The sequence below is a fragment of the Urocampus carinirostris genome, chromosome 6 (assembly GCF_059441175.1).
Source record: "Urocampus carinirostris isolate Australia breed hairy pipefish chromosome 6, RoL_Ucar_1.0, whole genome shotgun sequence".
Classification (NCBI taxonomy): domain Eukaryota; kingdom Metazoa; phylum Chordata; class Actinopteri; order Syngnathiformes; family Syngnathidae; genus Urocampus; species Urocampus carinirostris.
This window is the reverse complement of record NC_142354.1, coordinates 12,558,869-12,581,589: the sequence shown is the minus strand read 5'-3', so window position 1 is coordinate 12,581,589 and position 22,721 is coordinate 12,558,869. Positions and strand designations below refer to the sequence as shown.

General features: G+C 40.6%; 1 protein-coding gene across 2 annotated transcripts in view; it reads right to left on the bottom strand.

Annotated features, from left to right (window-relative positions):
- Positions 1 to 4,731: 4,731 nt before the first annotated feature.
- The window catches only part of plxna1b (plexin A1b), a 321,328-nt gene continuing 303,338 nt past the window's right edge, over positions 4,732 to 22,721 (bottom strand). Inside the window, exons 26-32 of one of the 2 annotated variants that reach the window (XM_088337907.1) lie at positions 22,147 to 22,250; positions 20,156 to 20,264; positions 17,356 to 17,546; positions 14,574 to 14,743; positions 10,256 to 10,468; positions 10,041 to 10,191; positions 4,732 to 7,481 (exon numbers count right to left, since the gene is read on the bottom strand). In XM_088337907.1, coding sequence (XP_088194033.1) covers positions 7,386 to 7,481; positions 10,041 to 10,191; positions 10,256 to 10,468; positions 14,574 to 14,743; positions 17,356 to 17,546; positions 20,156 to 20,264; positions 22,147 to 22,250 — 1,034 coding nt within the window. In that variant the 3' untranslated portion in view covers positions 4,732 to 7,385. The remainder of the gene's footprint in view (positions 7,482 to 10,040; positions 10,192 to 10,255; positions 10,469 to 14,573; positions 14,744 to 17,355; positions 17,547 to 20,155; positions 20,265 to 22,146; positions 22,251 to 22,721) is intronic. The other variant, XM_088337908.1, reaches the window with a different exon arrangement.

The window sequence follows — 22,721 nt, the reverse complement described above, 5'->3', positions numbered from 1 at the left end:
CAATCAAAACCCTAAACCCCAAATTTGTACTGGCTAGACTGAGACTCAAAACCCACAAGTCTATGAGGCTAGATCCACCTTTTCAGTTGAGCTACGAATACTTCATCTATTTCAGTTTTGAACTTTATTCGTGCGGCTGCGATCCATTACCCCCAATTCTATATTGCAGAGAGCGGGGACTGGCAGCAGGTCCTTTTTCGTCTGGAGGCGTGCCCTTCCGACCTGCCTAATACAAAAAAGACGGTTGTGGCTGAGATCTATTATCACCGGTAGATTAGTAATGAGGGGAACCGCTTTGATTGTTCGGCGGCCGGCTGCATTCCATTTCAATATGGTTCTCAAGAGTCTGTTATTACCACTTGTTGTAATACTGAAATCCCCCACTACTTTATACTTCAGAAACTGGTTGGCAAAATAGTCATCCATTATCCTTGTTTATTATTTATTATATTAGTATTATTGTTCCTATTAACTGAGGTTGTTCTTTGATGTTTCTGTTCAATAATAACTCAAAGACGCCATCACGCTACAGTCCAACAACCACCCTGGAAAGCAGAACATCTTTTCCCGGCCATCTATTTATTCAGTGACCCACAATGTGGCCCTTTTGGGGGCCTTGTTCATGCCATAAAGACAAGGCCAATCACTCTGCATTGATTTGCGGTGACCCTCAGTGTCTGAAGGGAAACTGGCCCGCTTTTTCCCCCAAGGGGTCGGGGGCTTGTGTGTGTGGGGGGGGCCACCACTTAACGGGTCAAGCATTCATGCATGTACATGTTTTCACCGTCAACATGCGAAGATGGTGAAGGATGACCGACCACAGAAGCTCCTTCATCTCACATCGATCTTGTCTTGCAGATTTACATCTTTTGACTGTTTCGCGTGTTCGGAGACTCAAGTTGCAATTCTTTGCGCTTGGAATTGAAGGGAAACGAGTTAAAAAGCACACGGATATCACTGAAAACAATCACAAATCATTGGATGCAACAATAAATGCACCCGGGTTGCGGCAGTGAGGGTGCAGAATCCGAACTACCTGGCAACCAATGATACAGATAAGTGATGGTCCTTTTCTGTACCACGGAACAGCGTAATATCTGACTATATTCTTGCAAAACACGAGGAATAATAACAAATAAAACATTATTAATGAGAAGAAGCCCAAATCCACTGTGTAATCACTAGACCAGTGGGGATCGAGATGACATAGCAAAAGGCCTTACATTTTATCTCATAATCCCACTATTTTTACTATGTTGTACAACATTGTGTTAGGAATTTAATATTAGAATGTAGCGTTTACCAAATTGTTCGAATGAATTATCTGATTCCATTAACCAAACACAACCTACATTCACCTAACAATGCGCGCTCGTTTCTTGATGTGAAAAGATGGACAAGAGACCGGCATTTCCACACGGGGGCAGATTTAATTTCTTAAATAATTTAGCTAAGTGAACATCAAATTAGCCGAATTAGTGTCGCTCGAGTCTCCGTCAAGCCTCCTTTCTAGATCTTCCGCTTCTTTTTTTCTCGACCCACGTCTCTCCGCAAGCTGGTGTGCCGGCTCCTCCCATGAGCGTGCCAAGAAAACCCCCACTTGGGGTCCGCCCCTCGCCTCGAAACTCAAAACAGCAGAGCGTTTATCAAAATAATGCCTGACGTCTTTCGTCAGAGTCCTGCTATCAAAATTCCCCAGCCAAAACATCCTGAATTTGGAACAGCGTGACCTGAAGCCCACTCAGTGAAAATCTTTATTTCCCTTGATGAATGTAACTTGTATTTAATCGTATAAAATCCTTCAATTGTTTTGGCTGAACTTTTACCCATAATGCTCCAATACAACGTTGTACAACGTGGCACCCTGAGTAAAAATAATGCTATAAGATAAGAATCAAATGCCTTTTCCTTCCTCATTTTCAATCCTAGTAGCCTAGTTGTTAGGATCTGGTGCTCTCAACGCCGAGATCGGGGTTCATTTCCTGTTGCATCTAAAACTGAGCAAATGAGGACAGTGATATTTGTCAACTGATCAACTATTGCTCATTAACAGTGATTAACAGAGATATACTACTATCGTGCGCCCTAACTGAGTTTTTAGGGTGAAATAAATGTCTATTCACTGCAAATATGTTAAAAGTGAAAAATAAACATTTTTTTTTTTAAATTACGAAATGACCTACGGTTCGGTACCTGGCCCAGCGAGCCCAACCTCTGATACAGATGACAAATGAAAAGGAATTGGATTGTATCTCCTTAACACATTATTTTCAGTCAGGGTACCAGAAACGAATGTTAGAGAATGGAGAAATTACAAAGTCGTCCTGAAAGATATAAACAAGCTCCTTGGTGTATCTGAAGATGAACCAGCCTTTAAAAGACATGAAATAAATACATTGTAAATACTATGTTGGTACTGTGTTCATACTTTGTCAATACATTATATTGTTGCACGTATTCAACAAAATCTGTTGCTTACAATGGTTAGTTTGACTTGAGAAAAAGTCAAAGAAGATTTGATTTCAAAATTAAGGGTGCGCATTAAAAAACAAATGTGCATCAGACACAAAAAAAATATCCCACCCAATTTAGGCATTAGCTCCTTGCTAAGCTACAGGGTATCTACACTTTTTTCAAGCACTTATTATGCACGTTCAAAGCCAATTTTTCAAATTTTCCAGTACATTCAAAGGAAGAAATCTAGCTCAGTTTTGGGTGTTTTTGTTAATGACTAAAACAAAGTTGTTATCTTGCTGCAAGCAGATAATTTGTGTTATTTTGAGCTGTTCCCATCTTTAATCTACAATAGTCTTGTGTCAATGGGCTGCTATAAACTGACATGAATTCTGTCATTGCGTTTCAACAATGCACACACAGCTTGGCTACGTCATACTCGTTTACAAACTCGGAAAGGGCTCTATAGGTGCCGGGTAAAAATGGAGTTCAATACGGAGGGGGGAAAAAAAAGTACTGTATGTATAAAGAGCAAAAAAATGAGCCAAATTTGGGCTCATTTTAATGATATGGATTTTTCTGAAGCAATCCTAGAGACCGGTGATCTTTTGCTTTTTGTTTTACTTGTTTAATTTTCTTGCGTGTTTTTCAGAGGTTCTGAGTTTAATTTGGTTAAAATAGAATTGTTAATCATTTTTAGCATTTTATCATTTATTTATAGCACTGAAGAGTTAATATTTGTATATGTCATTAACAAACATCTGAGTAGCCGCTTGGGATCCGAAAGAGTCGGCTCTTTTGAGTGAGCCGAGCCAAAAGGGTCGGTTTTCTAAATACAGCTGTCCTCTTGGGTGTGACGAATAAGGAGCATTGAGGCTTCGCAAGACAATGCCATAAATATAATTTTTCACGCACTTTTTGAACAATTTTCTTCGTTTATTGCGTGGTTTAAAGAGTCAGAATGCCAAGAAACATGGCATAGTCAACTGTTTCAAGCACTTCACGCAAAAATCAAGTATTATCCTGACCTTGAAAACACAACATTAAAATTCAAGCATTTTTGAGGATTTCAAGAAGCTGTACGAACCCTGAAGCTTACAGACGCTCCCCTACTTACGGCCATTCGACTTACGATGCGATAATTTTTTTCGTCATTGCTGTAAGTTCGATTTTGTATCGTGTGCACCTTTTTCCGAGTAGAGGACAGTACTGTAGTGCTTCTTTCCAAGTGGCGCTGTGAGAGCTCACCCAGAAACCACCCCGGAGAAGAAATCTGGCTTCCTCTTCCTACTTCGTGTGTAGACATTCTGTACTGTATCTCCAGCGCACTAAGAACTTTGAAGTTTTTATTGTTTAATATCCCGTGCTTCCATTCAATATGGTCGATGTAAAGTGTAAAGAAGAGGCGAGCCGTTTCATTTGAAAGGAAAGTGGAATAAGAGAGCTTGATGCGGTTGAGAAAATGGTCGGAACGCTTTTTTCGGCCACTTTTTAACACTCTTGAAGCGCATCTTCCAAAAGTAAGATCAACTTAACTATCTTTTATAGAGCATATTATTTTATAAAATGTTTATTTTTAGTACAAAACAATAACGGTTACTTATACATGACTTTAACATACTTATATAAAGCTTAAAACATAAAAATATAGCACTGAAGCAACTTACGAACATACTAACCCCTTACGTGGTTCTTTTCAAAATTTTCGACATACTAACCCCTTAGGTGGTTTTCTTGACTTTTTCGACATACTAACCCCCAACGTGTTTTTTTTTACTTTTTTGACACACTAACCCCTTGCGTGTTGTTTTCGACTTTTTCGACATATTAACCCCTTACGTGTTTTTATCGACATTCTAACCCCTTACGTGATATTTTCCACTTTTTCGACATACTAACTCCTTATGTTTTTTCGACTTTTTCAACATACTAACCCCTTACATGTTTCTTTCGCCATACTAACCCCTTACGTGTTTTTTTTGACATTCCAGGCTGTCTTTTTTTGTCCTGTTTATTATTCTCTCCAGTTTTCGTTCCCGTCTTGTTCGTCCTGTTTCTTTTCGATATCTTGTTTCATTATCTATCCTGGCTTCATGTCTTTCCACGCCAGACCGGCTGCCTGACGTGTATGACTCCCCATTTCCCGTAAAATAAAAGGCTTGTGTGAGAACCTTACGCGTTTGGGTCCTGATCCTGTTCTGGTTTCATGACACAAAGCTTTAAAAAAAGGAAGTTCCTCTGAGCCTTCTTTGCATGGTCATTCAAAAACCAAGACACTTTTATTTAGCAAAAAATGTTTAATCTCTCCTTGATGCGTGTTTATGTACAAGTAGTAAATCTGCAAAGTAGGAAACAACAGAATATTTACACAATGAATATTCACCTGCAAACTGGTGTGGGACAATCGCTTCAGAGTCTGAAAAAGGAAAAACGGAGCATTCCTTCGTCACATGACCTCATCTGCTCGATTGGGAAAAGACAAAAGCTGATTGGACGATTTCGATGTCGGTTTTCCCTAAAAGTCGGATATTTCAACGGAGGACAAAAAAAGTACGATAAAAACTCTAGCCGAACCTGAGAGAAAATGAGCCCAGGATTTATATAATCACATACAGGGAAACCTGTTCTTGTAATTCTCGGTCGACGCTAGCGGGGGAAGTAAATTCTGTAGTGGTAAAATGCATCCAGTTGAAGGTCCGACACGTGTAAACAAAGCGGTTGGAGAACCAGTAGAGCCACAGCATCTATGATCAGCGTTCAAAAGGTGAAAATGATCCAAAATGTAAAGCAGCAAGTCACGTTTCCATCACAAAGACACAGATGCTCATTGTTGTTTGGACCGCCATTGAGGTCCCATCAAGTATTTTTTACCTTCAGGCAAACTGAAGTCTTTTTTTTTTTTTGTTTGGTTTTTTTTTTGTTTCGGCGTACCATCGAATGTACAATTTACAAGTTCGGGAGTCAATTTGATTACAAAATCAACAGAAAGTATTTCACAAATGAAAACATCACAAAGACCACAGTTTGGTTTTGGGCAGGCAAAAAAAATGGAAAGAAACTGGATTTCGCACCAGGAAGTCTGCAAAAAAGCGGACTTCAGTGTCTGGAGTTGTTTTAAAAAGCCTTTGCTAGATCAGGGGTCACCAACAATTTTGAGAGCTGCAGTAAAACCCCAGGATACGACATTTTCACTTTCTTGCAGAATAAAATGTTTTTACGGGACCCTCTTTACAGCATTTCCCCCACTATACGACACCAGAAACAAATAATTCATGTAACAAAAATATATATACAATGTATCAGCGTTTATGTGTATGAGCTTTTTAAGATTCCTGTCTACTATTGGTTTGCGTCACGGCATCGTGAAAATGGCGATACGCTACTGGGTGAACTACCTCCCACGATGCCTTCCTGTCCCTTTATTTTAAAATCTCGTGCGCTTCATAAAACCTTTGCAAGTTGGAAAACTGGATTTTGTGGTACTATATTTATTTCGCTCTGGTTCCCAAGACGCGTCCAAGGAAGAAGTAAAAACGGTTCCGAACACATTAGCTATCTATCACAGGTTTTATATCACCCACTATATGGCATTTCCACTTTGCGATGACCACCTCTGAACAGATTAGTCATATCCTGGAGGTCTATTGTATGTTTATCACCTGTGGAATCTATTTATATGTTTGTGTGTCTGTCCACTTTAGGAAAAGGAGTTTAAATTTAAGACCAGCATATTTCACAAGAAGCCAGGTTGGTTACCCTAGATGTGAAAAATGCCTCAAAATTGCCAAAAAGCACTTTGAGTTTTGTCTACTGGCATCTTTTCCCAGAGACAAATCACACTCCCAGGCCAGAACGACATCATATATCAACACCATCTTGAACAGGCAGACGGGTAGGTTGTCACCCCAAATGTGAAAACTGCCCAAAAAAAGCTAACTTGGCAATTTGGGTTTTGCTGACTCAGCAACTTGTTCCAAAAAGGGAAATGCCGGCCCAAAATAGTTTTGCGTCTCTACGTGGGTCATGCTTTAGTTCCGCACAGCCATTCTAGTTTTACTATGCTATTACCAGGTTGGATTAAAAGCAAAATAGGTTCAGTCATCAGCTAAAACATGAGTTAAAAATGACATTTCTTAGAAAATCTCAATGATCTCGAAATGTTTCGCAAGCTACTCAAGCGTTCTTAGGGTGCTACCTGGTGCCTGCGAGCCCCTTGTTAGTGACCCCTGAGCTAAATGGACCAAAGCGGACCTTCAAGCGCCCACATTTTTTGTCCTGGCAGAACTCAATCCCACAACTACCCAATGTCACGTTTTTTTTTTCTCCCGGTGAACTTGAGATTCATTTCAGTCACGAGGCATTTAGAAAAAAATAAAATCATACGCTAGCACATTCCATCTAACAAAATGTTTTTGCACCAAACAACATTCAAAGAAAACATGGCACAAAACACTTTTTTTTTGTTCGTTTTCTTGGTGTTTTTCCTTGCACTTCATGAGATTTTGCGTTAGATTTTGACCGATTAAAACCCCAAAAAAAAGGGAAGAAAAACCGCAGGCTCTCTTTCCCTCCTCTTTAAAAACGGTATGATTTCTATATAACATCTATATATTCTTCCTTCTTTGTAGCGTTTCTGTAAATTGTGCAAATTCAGCAGTAATACAAGTGGCCAAAGATCAGGAGAGTGGGCAGTTGATTACATCTTTACAAAAACAAAAAAGCCAAGATCAGGACAGGACACGGGACGCTTCTCTCCGTTGTGCACGGGAGCTTGGAGTCTTTTTTTCCCAAAGCATCCAAAAGAAGCAAAAAAAAAGGCTCTGGGGGGCGAGGGCACGTGTGAAGAAGTCCCCTCTCACTCACGAACCCCGATACCCGCTCGGTCCCGCGTGGATACTTTAGCAGTTTTTGCGGAGGGACGGCGGCAATTCTCAGCTGCTCAGGGCCATTGTGTCGATGACCTGCTCCAGTTTGCTCCGCAGACGCTGCCTCCTCGCCTGCTCGTCCCGCTCCAGCGCTGACAGGATCTGAAACGAAAAGAGGGAGCAGCCCACACTTTCAGCAACAGTCAACCAGGGATAATGGATTGCGGCCAAAGTAGGCTAGTTTATTTTAGGCGGGCCACGATGGCATCTTTCAGACGTTTGGACAGACAAAAATGTGCTCAGCCTGCCCCTGCTCTTCGCGATAGTCGACCAGGGATAATGGTTCGCAGCCAAAATAAGGGTCGTTTATTTAGGGCAGGCTGCAATGGCATGCTTTAGTCGCTTGAACAGACAAAAAAGTGAGAGGCCTACCCCTGTACATAGCAATAGTTGACTGGGGATAATAGATGGCGGCCAAAGTAGGCTCATTTATTTTACGCGGGCCACGATGGCATGTTTCAGACGCTTGGACAGACAAACATGTGCTCAGCCTGCCCTTGCTCTTAGCAATAGTCGACCAGGGATAATGGATCGCAGCCAAAATAGGGTTGTTTATTTAGGGCAGGCCGCGATGGCATGCTTCAGCGCTTGGACGGACAAAAAATATGCTCGGCCTGCCCCTGTACATAGGAATAGTCGACCGGGGATAACGGATTGCAGCAAAAATAGGGTCGTTTATTTCAGGCAGGCCGACCGGGGATAACATTGCCTCTGAATTTCATGTCACTCGACGTGAGTGCCTTCTGCCAGTACCCACTTGTTTGCCATTTGGGATTGGGGATAATGGATGCCGCTGCATGAGTGCAGTTCATTTTGGGCGAAAATAACTGAAAAAAAGAGCTGCTATAAATCACAAAAGTGATGTCTCCCGGGCTCCTGACCGCAGTAATATCCCAAAAGGGGAAATGGATTGCAGCTGCATGAGTGCAGAGAATATTAGGTGAAAATAACGGCAAACAAGTCGCCAGGACCTACAAAAGGGTGATCCCAGCCCAGCTCGAGTCAATATGCCACTGGAAATAATGGATCGCAGCCACCCGTGTTCAGTTGTTTTTAGGTGGAAAAAAGGATAAAAAAATAAAAAGCTGCCACGCCCAGCTGGTCCCGGTTTGCAGAAATTTGAAATCGGGCATAATGTATTGCAGCTGCACGAGTGCAGTTCATGTTTGGGTGGATAAAATTGCAAAGAGGAGCCACCAGGCCTGACGAAACTGCGCTGGGGGGTTTGGTCACCTAATGACTAAAATGGCTGCGCCCTGTATGGCTGCGGCTGCATCGGCTCGCTACAGTTTAACTGTACGGGTCAGGTGTATCGACATTTCGTTGTGTCTGCATTTTTACAAAGAATGACAATAAAAGTAAATTCTATTCTATTCTATTGCTAGAAGATGTACACTCTGCTGATCTCTGCCCGCAGCAATATGTGAAGATAATGCGTCGCGGAAAATGTCTGTGATGCACTGCCTTTATTTTTGCACTGCCTTTATTTTTTGCAGTTTTTTTGCTGGAATGACAGATTTATTTGTCTTACAGTGAGACCTCGCTACTTCGCGGTTCGACGTTTGCGGATTCAGAGCTTGGCGGTCTGTAATGGTAATTTTTTATTTTTATTTTTAATTTTTTTTAAAGGGCGCGCCGTTCTCGTTTCCCGGTGTTGTGCCCAAATCCTCCCCCCCTCGCCTGAACGCGCATTCTGCTGCGCTTCCGACAAAAGCGATCGTATTCTATACAATACGCTTATTGAAACCATAAAGCGAGCTAATTAAAATAATTAGGCGATCGTAGTCTATATAATGCGTTTATTTAAACAATAGAGCGCGATCGTATTCTACAAAATGCGTTTGTTAACGTGGATGAAAAAGTCACCAGTCTCCCGCTCGGGCCGCGATGGCTCTACATGGCGCTACACGGCTCTCGATGGGGAGGAAGGGGTAGGGGGGACCTGTGGGGGTTAGGGGGCAGGAAGCAGAAGCCGCGTGGACCCAGCAGTGGCAGCCGTGGGCTACCCGTACACTCAGTACGGCCAGAGTAAGTCGAGAGCCTTCCCGGCTTAGCACGGTGCTCGTTAAAGCTCGTGTTTGCTGACGGGATCTCAAAGACTATTATGCATTACGGCGGTGAAGCGGAAGCCGCACCAAAACCGCGCGCAGGTGTTGTGCCCAAATCTGACTCCCGTACAAAATCCTCCCCCCCTCGCGTGAACGCGCAGTCTGCTGCGCTTACGACAGGCCGTCGCGGTGTCGTGCGTATCGCGCCCAAAAGTACCCGCGCCGCGGGTTAGGGGCTCGCTCGCAAAAATTAAGGATAAGCGGTGCAGATAATGAGATGAGATGAGATTTTTTTTTCTTTTTGAAGGGGCGTCGCTACTTCGAGGATTTTCACTTATCGCGGGTGGTTTTGTTCCCCATTAACCGCGATAACCGAGGTCTTACTGTAATCCCCAAGTATTTATGAATTCTTAATTATTCTTATTTTTTCTTAATTTGCGTAGAAGAAAAACATATTTCTGAACCCCGAAAATGATTCTAAAAACACTGAATAGCAATAAAAAAAAAGCACTCGAAAAGACTATCGAAGAAACGACTAAAATTTAAAAAAACATCCTGTTTCACACCACCCCCGGCAAATGGAATGTATGACCCCCCCGTGACGCTCCCTCACCTCGTCCTTATACTTGACGATGTAGGAATAGATCTCGTGCAGAGCGGACATGCTGTTGAACTGGTTAGCGTGCAGTCGCGACTGCTCCGCCAGGTAGGCACTCATGTCCTGGTCGCTGATGGCCGACATCCTGGAGATGTCCGAGTAGTACCTGAGGGGGGGATACCAAAACCGCGTGAGTCCTCAAGTCTCATCCGAGTAGGCTCAGGACTCACCTCTCCACCCAGTTCTTGTAGTTGGGGATGTCTTTCGCGTAAAGCAGCTTGTTAGAAGGCGAGTCCTTCCCGAGTTTGTGCTCGGAGGTGGAACAGGAGTCCATGAAGGTCTGGGCCACCACCGACAAGCAGGCGTCCGTGATGCTGTTCTTGTGGATGTCGAAAACAAACTGCGGGTTCTTGATCACGTTCACCCAAAAACGCAGGGGGAGGCTGCAAAGGCCGAGCACAAAAATGTTACAAATACGCTCTTGTCTCCAAAAATATTTTCAAGAAGACCGTTTAGTGCTTTTGAGCAAGACTTCCGATCAATTTCAAATACAACTGATCATCTCCTGAATTAGGAGGGGGACAGGATGACGGCTGTACTTAAGTCTCTGTAGACTCTGACAATAAAAATACCATTTTTTTTGTACAGATGCTCCCCTACTTTCGACCATTCGACTTACGTAAAACTGTCACGGTTGCCATGTCGCCCGATTGGCCGCGCCCGTGTGGCGCCAGCTGCGGCATGTTGACGGATTGGCACCCTGTCAGTAATTAAACTCGGTCGTGTCAGTCCCCTTTTGATGGTCCGTCTGCGAATCTCTGTTTTTACACGACAAGCCCTTTTTCGCCTGTCCCATTTTGGCTCCTGTTTGTCTACCGCTACTATCTGTTTTGATCTCGGCCACGTCTGCTCTCCCGTCCCAAATTACGACCTGTTTTGATCTCGACCACGTCTGTTCTCCTGTCCTGAATAACGATCCGTTTTTGATCTCGACCGCGTCTACTCTCCTCTCCTGGCTTTCGACTCCGACCACGTTTTTGCTCTTCTATCCTGGCTACTGACCCGTATTTTCCATTCCCATTGCTCGCCAAGGAAGTCCAACTTCCGCGTTCAGAGCGACCTGCTTCTCGCGTCCAAATACGCTCTTGTCTAAAAAAATATTTTCAAGACGATGGTTTAGTGCTTTTGATCAAGACTTCTGATCAATTTCAAGTAGAACTGATCATCCCCTGAATCAAGAGGTGGGCAATTATTTTTCGGGGGTCGCATTGGGGTAATACATTTGGCTAACGGGCTGATCCTGGAAACCTGTTTTTTTTCCCCGTTGATGAATAAATAGAAATGCAGAAAAATACATGTTATAAGATAGATGGATACTTTATTCATCCCCGTAGTGATGTTCACACTTCAAGCAGTATCTTTGTGCTGAAAATAAAATAATAAAATAAAAGATAATGCTACAAAAAATACATACTGTAATAAAATAGGGTAATATGCAAATGTGGGTGTGGGGTTTAGTGTGGGCTTTTACTCCTCTCGGCTGGAGTTAAAGAGCCTCATGGCATGAGGAATTCCTTTTGAAATAGATTAGTTTCATCAAATTGGTCAAAAAGCTCACAATTAAAGCAGCATAATACATTAGGTTCTTCTTTTAAACACTACATTTGAGATTTATTTTTGTAGCTTTACTGGTGTTGTATTTTTTTGTATTTTTGCGGTATTTCTGTAGTATTTCCATAGTTCAATTTGGGTCGTATTTCCAATGTACAATTTTTGAAGTACATCTGTCGTTTTTTGTAGTATTTCTGTACTATTAATTTTGTGGTAATGCCTTTGCAGTATTTCTGTAGTGGTATTTTTGTTTTGTAGTATTACTGTAGTGGCATTTTGTAGTATTTAGTATACAAGTATTTTCAAAGTATTTCCCTAATAGTATTTGTGTAGTTATTCTGTAGTATTATTTCCATAGTAATACTTTTAAAAAATATATTATAGTTGTATTATTGTAGTATTTGTGTTACATTTCTGTAGTAGCATTATTATATTTTAGTATTTTTGTATTATAGTATTACTGTCGTATTTTTTTAGTTTTTCCTGTACTAATATTTTTGTAGTAACGCCTTTGCAGTGTTTCTGCAGTGGTATTTTTGTTTTGTAGTATTACTCTAGTGGCATTTTGTAGTATTTTCAAACTATTTCCATTGTAGTATTTGTGTAGTAATTCTGTAGTATTATTGCAGTTTTTCCATAGTAATACTTTTATAAAATTACTATGGTTGTAGTATTTCTGTTGTAACATTTCTGTAGTAGCATTATTATATTATAGTATTTTTGTATTATAGTATTACCGTAGTATTTGTGTAGTTTTTATAGAGTATTGTTTTCTTCTCATAATGAAATCAAAATAATATATCAGGTTGTTGTTTTTAGGCACAAATCTGATTGTTAGTAGTAGTATTTTTTATTGTAGACACACAAAGGGACAATGAGGACAAAAAAACCCCAAAACAATTATTTATTTATTACTACAACTTAATTTACTATTGAAAATATAGTGCGGTTATATTTTAACCATTTTTGTTTGGCGGGCCGGATATTTATGCCTGATAGGCCGCATGTGGCTCGTGTGCCTTAGTTAGCCCACCACTGTACTCAACATTTTTAACACTGCAGCTTACAATACGATGCAGCTTCTGTTTTTTGTGAGGTGGATGGTCTCAAAGGTGTCGGCCATCGTGGGTATATGTTAATGCCAATTTAATCAATATTGATTAACGCACTAGTTGTGAGTTCGCAAACGAATGTCTTAACCGTGGCACAATGTGTTACTTTTCTGTCTAGACATTTCCCCACTTATTTTTTTAAATGTAAGAAATAGCTATCGAATACATTTATCACAGTTTTAGCCTGCGACTTCATTGCGGATTGCACAAAATCAGAGTTGAGTCTTTAAATTTGCCCAAGCAGCTTTTGACAAAGCGCGCTCTGTGGCCTGGAATTTTAAGAATTGGCTGCAAACCCCCAAAATGTTTTTGTACCTTTAATTGCCCTGACCTAGTCAACCTTTACATACAGTATATTGGTGCCTCGTGTGAGGCCCAAAGGAAATACCTGATAATACTCACAAGCCACTATAACAGCATTTCTTGAAAATACTCCTTTCCAAGAACATTTCTGAGAAAAAGGTCTTTTTGTGAAAGGATGCATTTTCAAGCACTTCTGTGTTTTTTTCCTGCATTTGTGATACCTCCAATATCTTAACAATACTTTCAATAAACACAAGGGCACTTTGCTTGCAAAATTAAATGTTATTGCAAGAGCACTAAACCTACGCATTAACTTTGAAAGAAAATTTCAGCGCCTGATGTTTCGGGTGACAGATCACACCATTTCAGTCACCATGGTGATCGCGTTCCTCCAGATGTGCATAAAACGTCATCCCTCTCTGCCCCGACGCTGACTAAGGGACTTAGTCACTTTTTTAGAGAGATAAATAGCGTTAATTTGTCTGTATTCATACATATATTTGCTACTCTAAGCAGGTAGGCGGCTTGCATGGCTGACTCCCTATTGGTGTGTGAGTGTGTGTGTGAATGGGTAAGTGTGAAGCACATTGTAAAGCGCTTTTGAAAAAAAAAAAAAAAAAACCCCTGAAAATATCTTTATACCTTCAAGTCACCAAAACAATCAACTTTGACAGGTAGTGATCTTCGAGGCCAAAAGAAAACAGCTAGTAATACTCATGATTCACTATGATAGGTCCCTGGATGGTTTCAGCACTAGGTGTAAGGCTCAACCTGAACTTTTTTGAATGAATAAATGAATGAAAACTTTATTCAAACATCAAAATATAAAACAGAACAAAAACAATAACTCAACAAGAAATAATGTTACATAATATGTTTGAAAACGGATGGTAAGAAGAAAATACTTATATTCCCTACCCCTTATCTTCCCCACCAAATACACCAATGATATAACAACAATTGTAATACTATTAATAATAACAGTTATGATATAAGAATAGCAACAATAACACAAGTTAACTAAACGCACCATTCCCAATCTCACGCACCACTCTCACCCCACCCTCCTCATCTCTGTATTCCGCCAGGAATGTTTCTTTGTATCTAAACCTGAACAAGTGAATAGTTGGACACATACATTTCCTGGTGGTTCTCACCTTTGGGATTATGAAATCCCAATTTTTGACCAGTTATTTTAAGTAAAATGCTCAAAATACTAGGATCATAAATATGAGGAGATGGTGTAATGCTATTTAACTATCTATTGGAAGAGCGGCATAATCTAAAACAGTTTCTACTGTTGAGATCCGGCATGCCAGCGTCCTTCAGAGGGGACAAAAGCAGGCAAATTAGAGGACGCTACAAATGTTCCTCATAACCCACACCAGGCTCTAAATAAGTACCCAAGATTTAAGGACAGTCCGAAAAGCAAAAGCTGTTGCATTGTTGCCTGCCCTTGATGTTTCTCATATCTTGCACGTCCGTGAGTGTTTGCTGGACTGTGTTTTTCGCAACAACTCACCAGTTGCTCTTCCAAGTGTGGCGGACGTCCGAGTCAGAGATGGAGTGTTTGTCGGCCTGCTCGTCTAGGAAGTCGAACATGTACTTAATGGCCAGCGGCAAAGCGCTGCCTCTGTGGGCCGTGCTGAAGATGGTTTCGAACAAGTCGTCCACAAACTTCTGGAGCGTTCCCTGCAGAAGAGCATCACAGCGGGATTGAATACGAGACACAAAGGGTAAATACACAGTGAGAGTGAAATGAATGAAAGGTAAAGCGGAAATTGTGGCTAATGGTGCTGCTGCGGGGGACAGCTGTCATCGGCAGGCGTTTGAAGGTTTTCCCTTTTCCTCTGTGACGTGCAGTATGTTCAATTTCCTTTTAAGTCATTCAGATGCTGCCCAATGAGAGTTCAACCTAAGGCCGTTTCACAAACTTTACTGTCTCTCTTTTGTTATATTTGACATCAAACATTGACATTTTCAGCCCTCAAAAACACTTGAACGTTCAACTCATTTACTATCAGCTTCAACCTTCAAAAGCATTTTCATCCATTAACTCTTCCTCCGATCAGGTTCCTAAACCCACAACAGAGTGGGGATGTCCTAAGTCAGAACAAACTGCAGCGTTTCCTCACCGCTTTCCCTCGCTAATGATTCCCTGATTGCGGCAACGGCAGATCGTGAACAATGGGAAAGCGCAGCTAATGAGTGGAAACATCAGGGGAGAGGAAGTATCGGGGTGAGTCGAGGTACTGAGGAACGCTCGGCTCAACGTTCTTGGCAGGCAGCAATAAAAACCTTGCTCGTCATAACTTTGGCTGTTGAACTGAATTTTGGGGGACGTTTCCTGAGTTTGAGAGGTAGTTACTGAGTGTTTACGGCCTTCATTCGATTTTTGCAAGCAATCCGGTGGATAGAAAAGCATCAACCCAGTATGGGATAGAAAACAGCACAGACAAAACTTAAACTCCAAAGGTATTACCACAAATATCACCATCAACTCTTAAGAGCTTCAACCTGTGACCAAATTTCAATATCTCTGAGCTGTTTTTATCAGTAGAGGAAACAAAACCAGGATACATGGCCAGGATAGCTCAGACCACAGCTCCACCTGCCAGACTAAAAACCATCTGGGGAGGCAAGAACATGGCAGTGAAATAAAAAATCAGACTCATGCAAGCGTTGGTTACTTCTATCTTCTTCTATGATCGCGAGAAATGGACTATCAAATCAAAGCTGGAAAGGAAAATGCAGACCACGAAGACGCGATGCTACAGGAAACTTCTAGGCACCAGCTATTTATCTCACATGACAAACGAAACAGTGCGCTACACCATCAGAGGACACATGGGACCCCCTATGAAGAACTGGTGTCAACTGCGCGCAGACAAAAACTGCATTTGTATCGTCACAAGATCATCAAGACTGGCCAAGATCATCTCCCAGGGAACAGTCCAAGGGAGCAGGAGGAGAGAAAGACAGAAGAAGAACTGGGCAGACAACATCAAGGAATGGACCAGTGTTAACTTTACCATGACCCAAACGGAGACCACGAATCGTCAACAATGGAGAACACCGTCCAGAGTTGGGACCTTATTGGTGCCCCAACGACCCAAGTGGTTATGGGATCGGTGAACTACCAATATTAATTTAATTTGCACCCAGTAGTAACCATATTGTTAGGATCTGGTGAGCCATCTTCTTCCAGGAATTGTGAAACTGGACGAAAGTGTGCCGAAATCGCCCCAAACCTGGCTGTGATTACTCTGACCCTTTATAATGACTGCTTGGACAGCACATTGGGTCGGGTCATTGCCACGTCCGTCCTGTCCTCCTTTACAGTGTCAATTTTTTTTTTTTTTTGTGCTTCTGGTTTTGGCTTTGACACTTCACTAGTCGTGAGATCTGGTTTGTTTTATTTGTAGTTCATGGTTTTTGTTAATAAATACCATTCTTTTTTGAGCACACCTGCCTCTGTTTGGGCTTCTCTGCATTGGAGTCTACCTCTGCGCTAATCTGAGATATTTTTATCATGCAAACAACAGAGGGGATTGTAACACCAACAAATAGTACACATAAAGTCCTAATGTGTATTGGTTGATATTTCTGGGATATTTTCTAATGTATTTTCTGACACAGTTGTATCCATCCATATGTAGTGTAAGTCCATGCTTCTGACAAGCCACTTACTAGCGCACGAGACGCTGCAATGGAACACATTTTTGGAGAAAATTAGCACAGTTTTTAGTTGAACTTAGTGAATTGACTTGATGACAACATCTATAACAATTTACTAGTTTGTGAATTGACATGTAAAGAATTAATTCGGATTGCAGCAATCATCACCTAGGAAACAAAAGGCAGTTAACTAATGGTTTGTGTGTAAAGGGTTTTGTAAACTAACGGCAGAATTCCGCAAGGTACGTATTTATCCGCAAAGTTTTTTAAAAAAGTGCAGCGAATCCCGAGGACAAAACAATTGTGAATGTTGTCGCTTTTGCTCCCGGTTAAAATGTACAACTTATCAACTGAGGCCATGAAGGAATTTGGAGAGTAATGATTACTGTGTCAAGACCCGGACCTAATAGCCCCGAGGCCACCAGGAGAGAGTTTGCAGGCACCAACAAACAACTCGATAGTCAAAGGTCGACCTGCTAATTAACACGCAGGTTTTGTTTTGTTTTTTCAAGGAAAGGTTATGAACAATGTTAATGAGCTCCGAGACCAACGCAATCAAAGGTCAACAGGGAGGACGCACAGGAAGTCAGCTTTGAGATCAAGGTCCTTGATCCCCCTCAGCTTACCTTGGTGGCCAGCAGCCGGGTCAGATAAATCTCCGAGACCATCTTGCTCCCTCGGTCGCCTTCCCTCTGGTCCGAGTGGTCGTGGTTCTTGACCAGATGCCAGAGTTTGGTGCCGCTCTCCAAGTCGGGCGTGATCATCGGAGTCCGAGAGCGCAAACTGTCTGGGCTGCTGGCCGTTCTCAGCATGCTCTCTGCAAGGGACGAAGAAACAGTGAAAAACGGGCGAAAACCAGCAGAGGGCACCCGCGCGCTGTCGTGCGGTATGTGTGTTAAATACAGATATAGAACAAGCTACGGCGACACTTTTTAACACAGTGCACCCTAGGGTCGTGAAAATACGGTATTTGCATGCTTTTTAATCATATATGCATGTATTACGTATAGGTAGTGCTTACTGTAAACTATTTTTATATTTGAAAGTTTTTATCTGGAGTACCAGGGGTTCAGAACTAACTTCTACCAATTTCTAACCCCCTCTACCTGGTGGTTTAATGTAATATATTATACATTAAAACCAAAGAACAAACTCTGCAGTCCCAATCGTTTGTTCAACAAATAAAAGTACTGTAAACTGTACCCATAACAAGATTCCTACAGCTTAATTCAAGTTAATTCAAGACGTTTTAAGACGTTTTTAATGCCTTTTCAAATCGAATTTGAGACCAAGTTGAGAAAAAAACACGGTTGAAACAAACAAAAACACACCACATGAATTACAGGATATGTTAAACAAATGCTTATTTTGATTTATTTGAAAATCCTATTTTGGTTCAGTTGAAAACTTTTCATCTAAAAAAACATGGCACTTTCCAAAGTTTTAGTACCGAAATTAATAAATATAAAGGATGTTTACAGTATATCACTGAATGCTCAGTCAAAACTGGCAGATAATTACTAATTCAATAGAACTCTTATGCTACATTCATAAAGCATTTATGTTATGATGCATAAAAAAATATAATTTTTTCTTTAGTTCAAATAAATATAATTCACACTTTTAAAACTTTCAAATATTGGATTTAAGAAATTTTAATGCCAATGAGGGCCTTATTGTTTGAATAATGAATTCAATTCCCTTTAAGACTTTCCAAGGATCCGGAGGTTGTTTTTAGCAATAAATACTCTCTCAGGGATGTTTTAACCAATAAGAATGAAGAAACACTTGAAGCAGCGAAACTGTGAAAAGTGAACCGCGTTCTAGCGAGGAATATACCTGGCACTACCTTTTAAATATTTTAAATAGCCTGACATTCTCATTTTTCTGTTTTCGGTCTTTCTTAGGTGTTTACCCTGAATTGCCAATGACGTTGCAAACAATGTTCACTACATCATTATTAACGACAATAAAGACTCCTAGATTGTATTTCATTCTACTTAAATAAATCCCCTCCAAGTATGTAGGCGTCTGTCCGTCTCCGCTAAGGCGCATTTATTATGACGGAGACCTCCGGCAGGCTCTACCGGTTTAACCAATCAAACGTAGCAGCCTTGTCACGTGACCATATTCTACTACTGGAAAATGTGGCTTAGCCATACTGAATATGAAAACACAGGAGAGGAGGAGCACCCCTGGCCTCACCTCAAAAACTTGTTTCCCTTTTATAGGGAGCCCAACACCAGCTACAATATGCAATGTCTCCTTTGTTCGAGTTCATGGGCTAGCTTGTTGTTCTGCTTGCGGAGATGGTTAAGATACATATTAGGGCTACATGTGCTTCATTTATTGATTTGATTTATAAGATTATATTTTATTGTTTTTTTGGATGGACTTTGATAATTCAATTGTACGATGTTGCTACAGTTACTCAGTTGAATACTTTTTTACTTTAACTCACGTGAATATTTGGATGACTACTTTTACTTCTACCTGGGTCACATTAATTTAAGGTAAAAGTACTTGAGTCAAATTTTTGGCTACTCTACCCACCGCTGTAAGAAAGCAAAACTGCAAATGAAGATGACAAGTCTGTCCTAAAGAAGCATGCATCCGCAAGAAACCCATTCAAAAAAAACATTGTTGCAAAGTATTAAGGATTGATCATCAGAATATATAACAGAACAACACTTTAAAGTTAAGTTTATTATAAATCTACTTATAACAATTATTGCATGTACATGACATTGCTGTTTTCCATCTGCCATCAGTATGTACCTGTATTTACTAATCTTCATTCATGCGATGTTTGCGTTGTGTCGTCTGCTACAAGCCACGTGAACTCCTCTTTCCACGATGCTTTTAATGTACGTATACGTTTTGTAGCGTCATACATTTTGTTAGCTTCTTTTGAATCTTCCTTCTGAGGTTTTGGCTTGATTCCTAACCACTTATCCATTTTTCTAGCGTTCTCTGAGCGTCTACTTAGGAAAATGATCTGCAAATGCACGACCTTATAATGCTCGGGAAAGTCCGGAAGCTATCCGATGCAGGCTTCTGATTGGCTGCAGAGTATGCAAATTGCTAAACAAACCGAAATTCGAAATTTCCAAACCGAACGAACATTTTGAAATCGGAATAAAGCAAACGTTTAATTTTTTTAAATTTTCTTTCGGGTTTCTACCCCCCACCCCTTAAAAAAGGCGTCGGCCACCTGGGCGGAGACGTTTTGTAAGTTGTACGCCCGACGTAAAAGATGCACGCCTCAGGCGTCTGGGCAGACGTTATTTCAGACACTGCCATTCACTAAGGCGGAGCACGCTCCGCAAGTTGAGCTCCGATGAAACGGAAGGAGCGTTTGTGTGTTGGCAAAGAGCGAAGGATTTTCCAGACACGCACCAAAAAGAAGCCCACATTCACACACACCTTCTCTCGTACCGTATCTGCTGAGCGATTTGGTGAAGGTGGAGGAGTTGGAGATGTTGTAGGCCGAGTTCTGCTTGGGCACCAGCGCGATCACGGAGCCGTCCGTCACCTGGAAGCAAGCACGGTCGGTTAGCGCGATGACGAGGGGGGGGGAAACATGTGAGGAGGGGTCTTAAACCAGGGGACGTTTGGAGTTGGCTTTTGTGTTCATTTTAGAGTTGTTTCTTGTGTATTTTCATACTTTTGGGATGATTGTTTCTGGCACCCTCGTGTTTTTTTTTAAATGTGGTTTTGGTCGTTTTATAGGTGGTCTTAATAGTAGTTTTTGGGTTACTTCGTTTTTTTTGTAGCCTTTCAGTTGTTTTTTTTGGGAAACGTCATTTTTCCTTTGAATTTCATTGTTAGGTTCGTTTTTTACTTACTTTTTCAGTTCTCTTTTGGTCATTTGAGGGGAGGGGCGTATTTTGGGGGTCATTTTTCAGGTGTTTTTCGTTCAGTTTCATACCTTTGGCATAATAGTTTGTGATGCCCGTCTTAACACTAAAACAGGTTGTTGTTTTTTTTTAATTATGGTCGTTTCTTCTCCAGTCTTTTTGAGTGTTTTCGTTTTGATCGCTTTTCAGTGTTTTTTGAATCATTTTCGGTTAATTAAAGTATATATATTAAATGTTGTCTTTCAATCACTTTTTGGGTCATTTTAAGACTGTTATCCCTTTAATTTGATACTCTTGGGGCGATAGTTTGTGACCCCGCTTTAAAAGCAAGAACAAAGTTTTAAAAATGTTTTGTTGAATTTTGGTCCTCTTTATTTGGAATTTTGGTCGTCTTTTCTGGTCTTTCCTGGTGTTTCTTTTAATTTTTTGAATAGCTTTTCAGTGTTTTTGAAATCGTTTTCGGTTAATTCTCGTTTTAAACTTTTTGCCTCATTTTTAAGCTGCTTTCCCTTTATTTCAGACTTTTGGTTGATAGTTTGTGACTCCTGTTTTAGAAACAACAACTACGTTTTTAAAATATTTTGTTGATGTCTGGTCCTTTTTATTTGGAATTTTGGTCGTCTTTTCAGTTGTTTTTTTTTTTTTAAATCGCTTTTTAGTGTTTTTGGAATCATTTTCGGTTAATTCTCGTTTTTTTTTCCCCCAGTCACTTTTTGCCTCATTTTTAAGCTGTTTTTCCTTTTTTCATATTTTTGGATTGATAGTTTGTGACTCCTGTTTTAAAATCAACAAAGATTGTTGGGCCGGGATGTGGTCCAAGTAATTTTTGGGTCCTTTTATGTTCATTTCGTTGCTTTTTTTGGTCCAAATTCATTTTTGTTTTAGTCATTTTTCAGTCTTTTTTGTTTTTTTATTGTTGTTGTTTTTTTTTTTTTGTAATCCATTTTCACAATTTTGAAATAGTACTTTGTGGTCCTAGTCTTAGACAGCCCCCCAAAACATTATACTATTTTTATCTGTTTTTGTGGATTTGGGTTTTTTGGAGTCGTTTAAATCATTTTTTGTTGTTTTCTGTGTTTTTGTGGGGTTGCTTTTCATTTGCAGGTTTATTGTTTTGATTATAAATTGGTCGTTTTTGGTATTCCTTTGTTATTGTTTTTGGTCACTTTTTCTATGAAAATGTATTTGTTTTTCAGTCATTTGCATGCACATTTCATAGTAATTATTCCAATTGAATCATTTTGAATTATTATAAGTTAAAGAACAGTCAAAACAGGCAACGAAACTAAATAAAAATATATTGTTTCCTGTCAGCAACAGTCGTTTATATAGCCTGTACAGTATTATTATTTGGTTTATTGACTCCTGATCGATTGATTTCCCTATTAATTTTCATCAGCGTTTTTTTGGTGAAAAGCTGATGTGGCGCAGCCTCCTCCAGATTAGGTTTGCAGTGGCCCCAGGCTAAATCGGGTCTGAAGCCCCTGTATTAAAGCCTCCAACTTCTCGACAGGTAAAGCAGTCAAAGATAATTCATTTTACTGGACAGCGACGTACTTGGTAGTGAGCAAGAGAGTTGAGTCTCTTCCAGTCGTTGTCGATCTTTGTGGTCACATCTTCGTCCTGAAGGATGATGCGAGCCATTCTTCCTTGCCGCCATTCTGCCAAATTGTCAAAACCGGGAATGAGGATACAAGTTTTATACGGTAAGACCTTGAGAAAGGAATTACAGCATTTTCCAGGCACACTTAAAAACCACAAATTGGCCAGAATTTTGGATATGCGCCTTGTAATCCAGTGCGCCTTATGTACGGAAAATATTGGAAATGCATACCAATATTTGTGCAATTAATAACGAGACGAAAATACAGCTGACCACAATTGCATAACAATGGTGGCGACTGGGATTAAGGCCACCACTGAGCAACGAGGGACATAAATGGCATATCAAAAAAAATTGGTCTCATTATCACTTTATTTTTAATCATGGTACCAGAGAAAAATGTTAGAGAATGGAGAAAACAGAAAGTGATTTAAGATCGGTATCCGATCTGTTTCACTTTTCTCAGCTCAAACTGAGCACTTTAAGTGACAAACTTTGACGAATATAAGCAACCACCATTACAATAAAC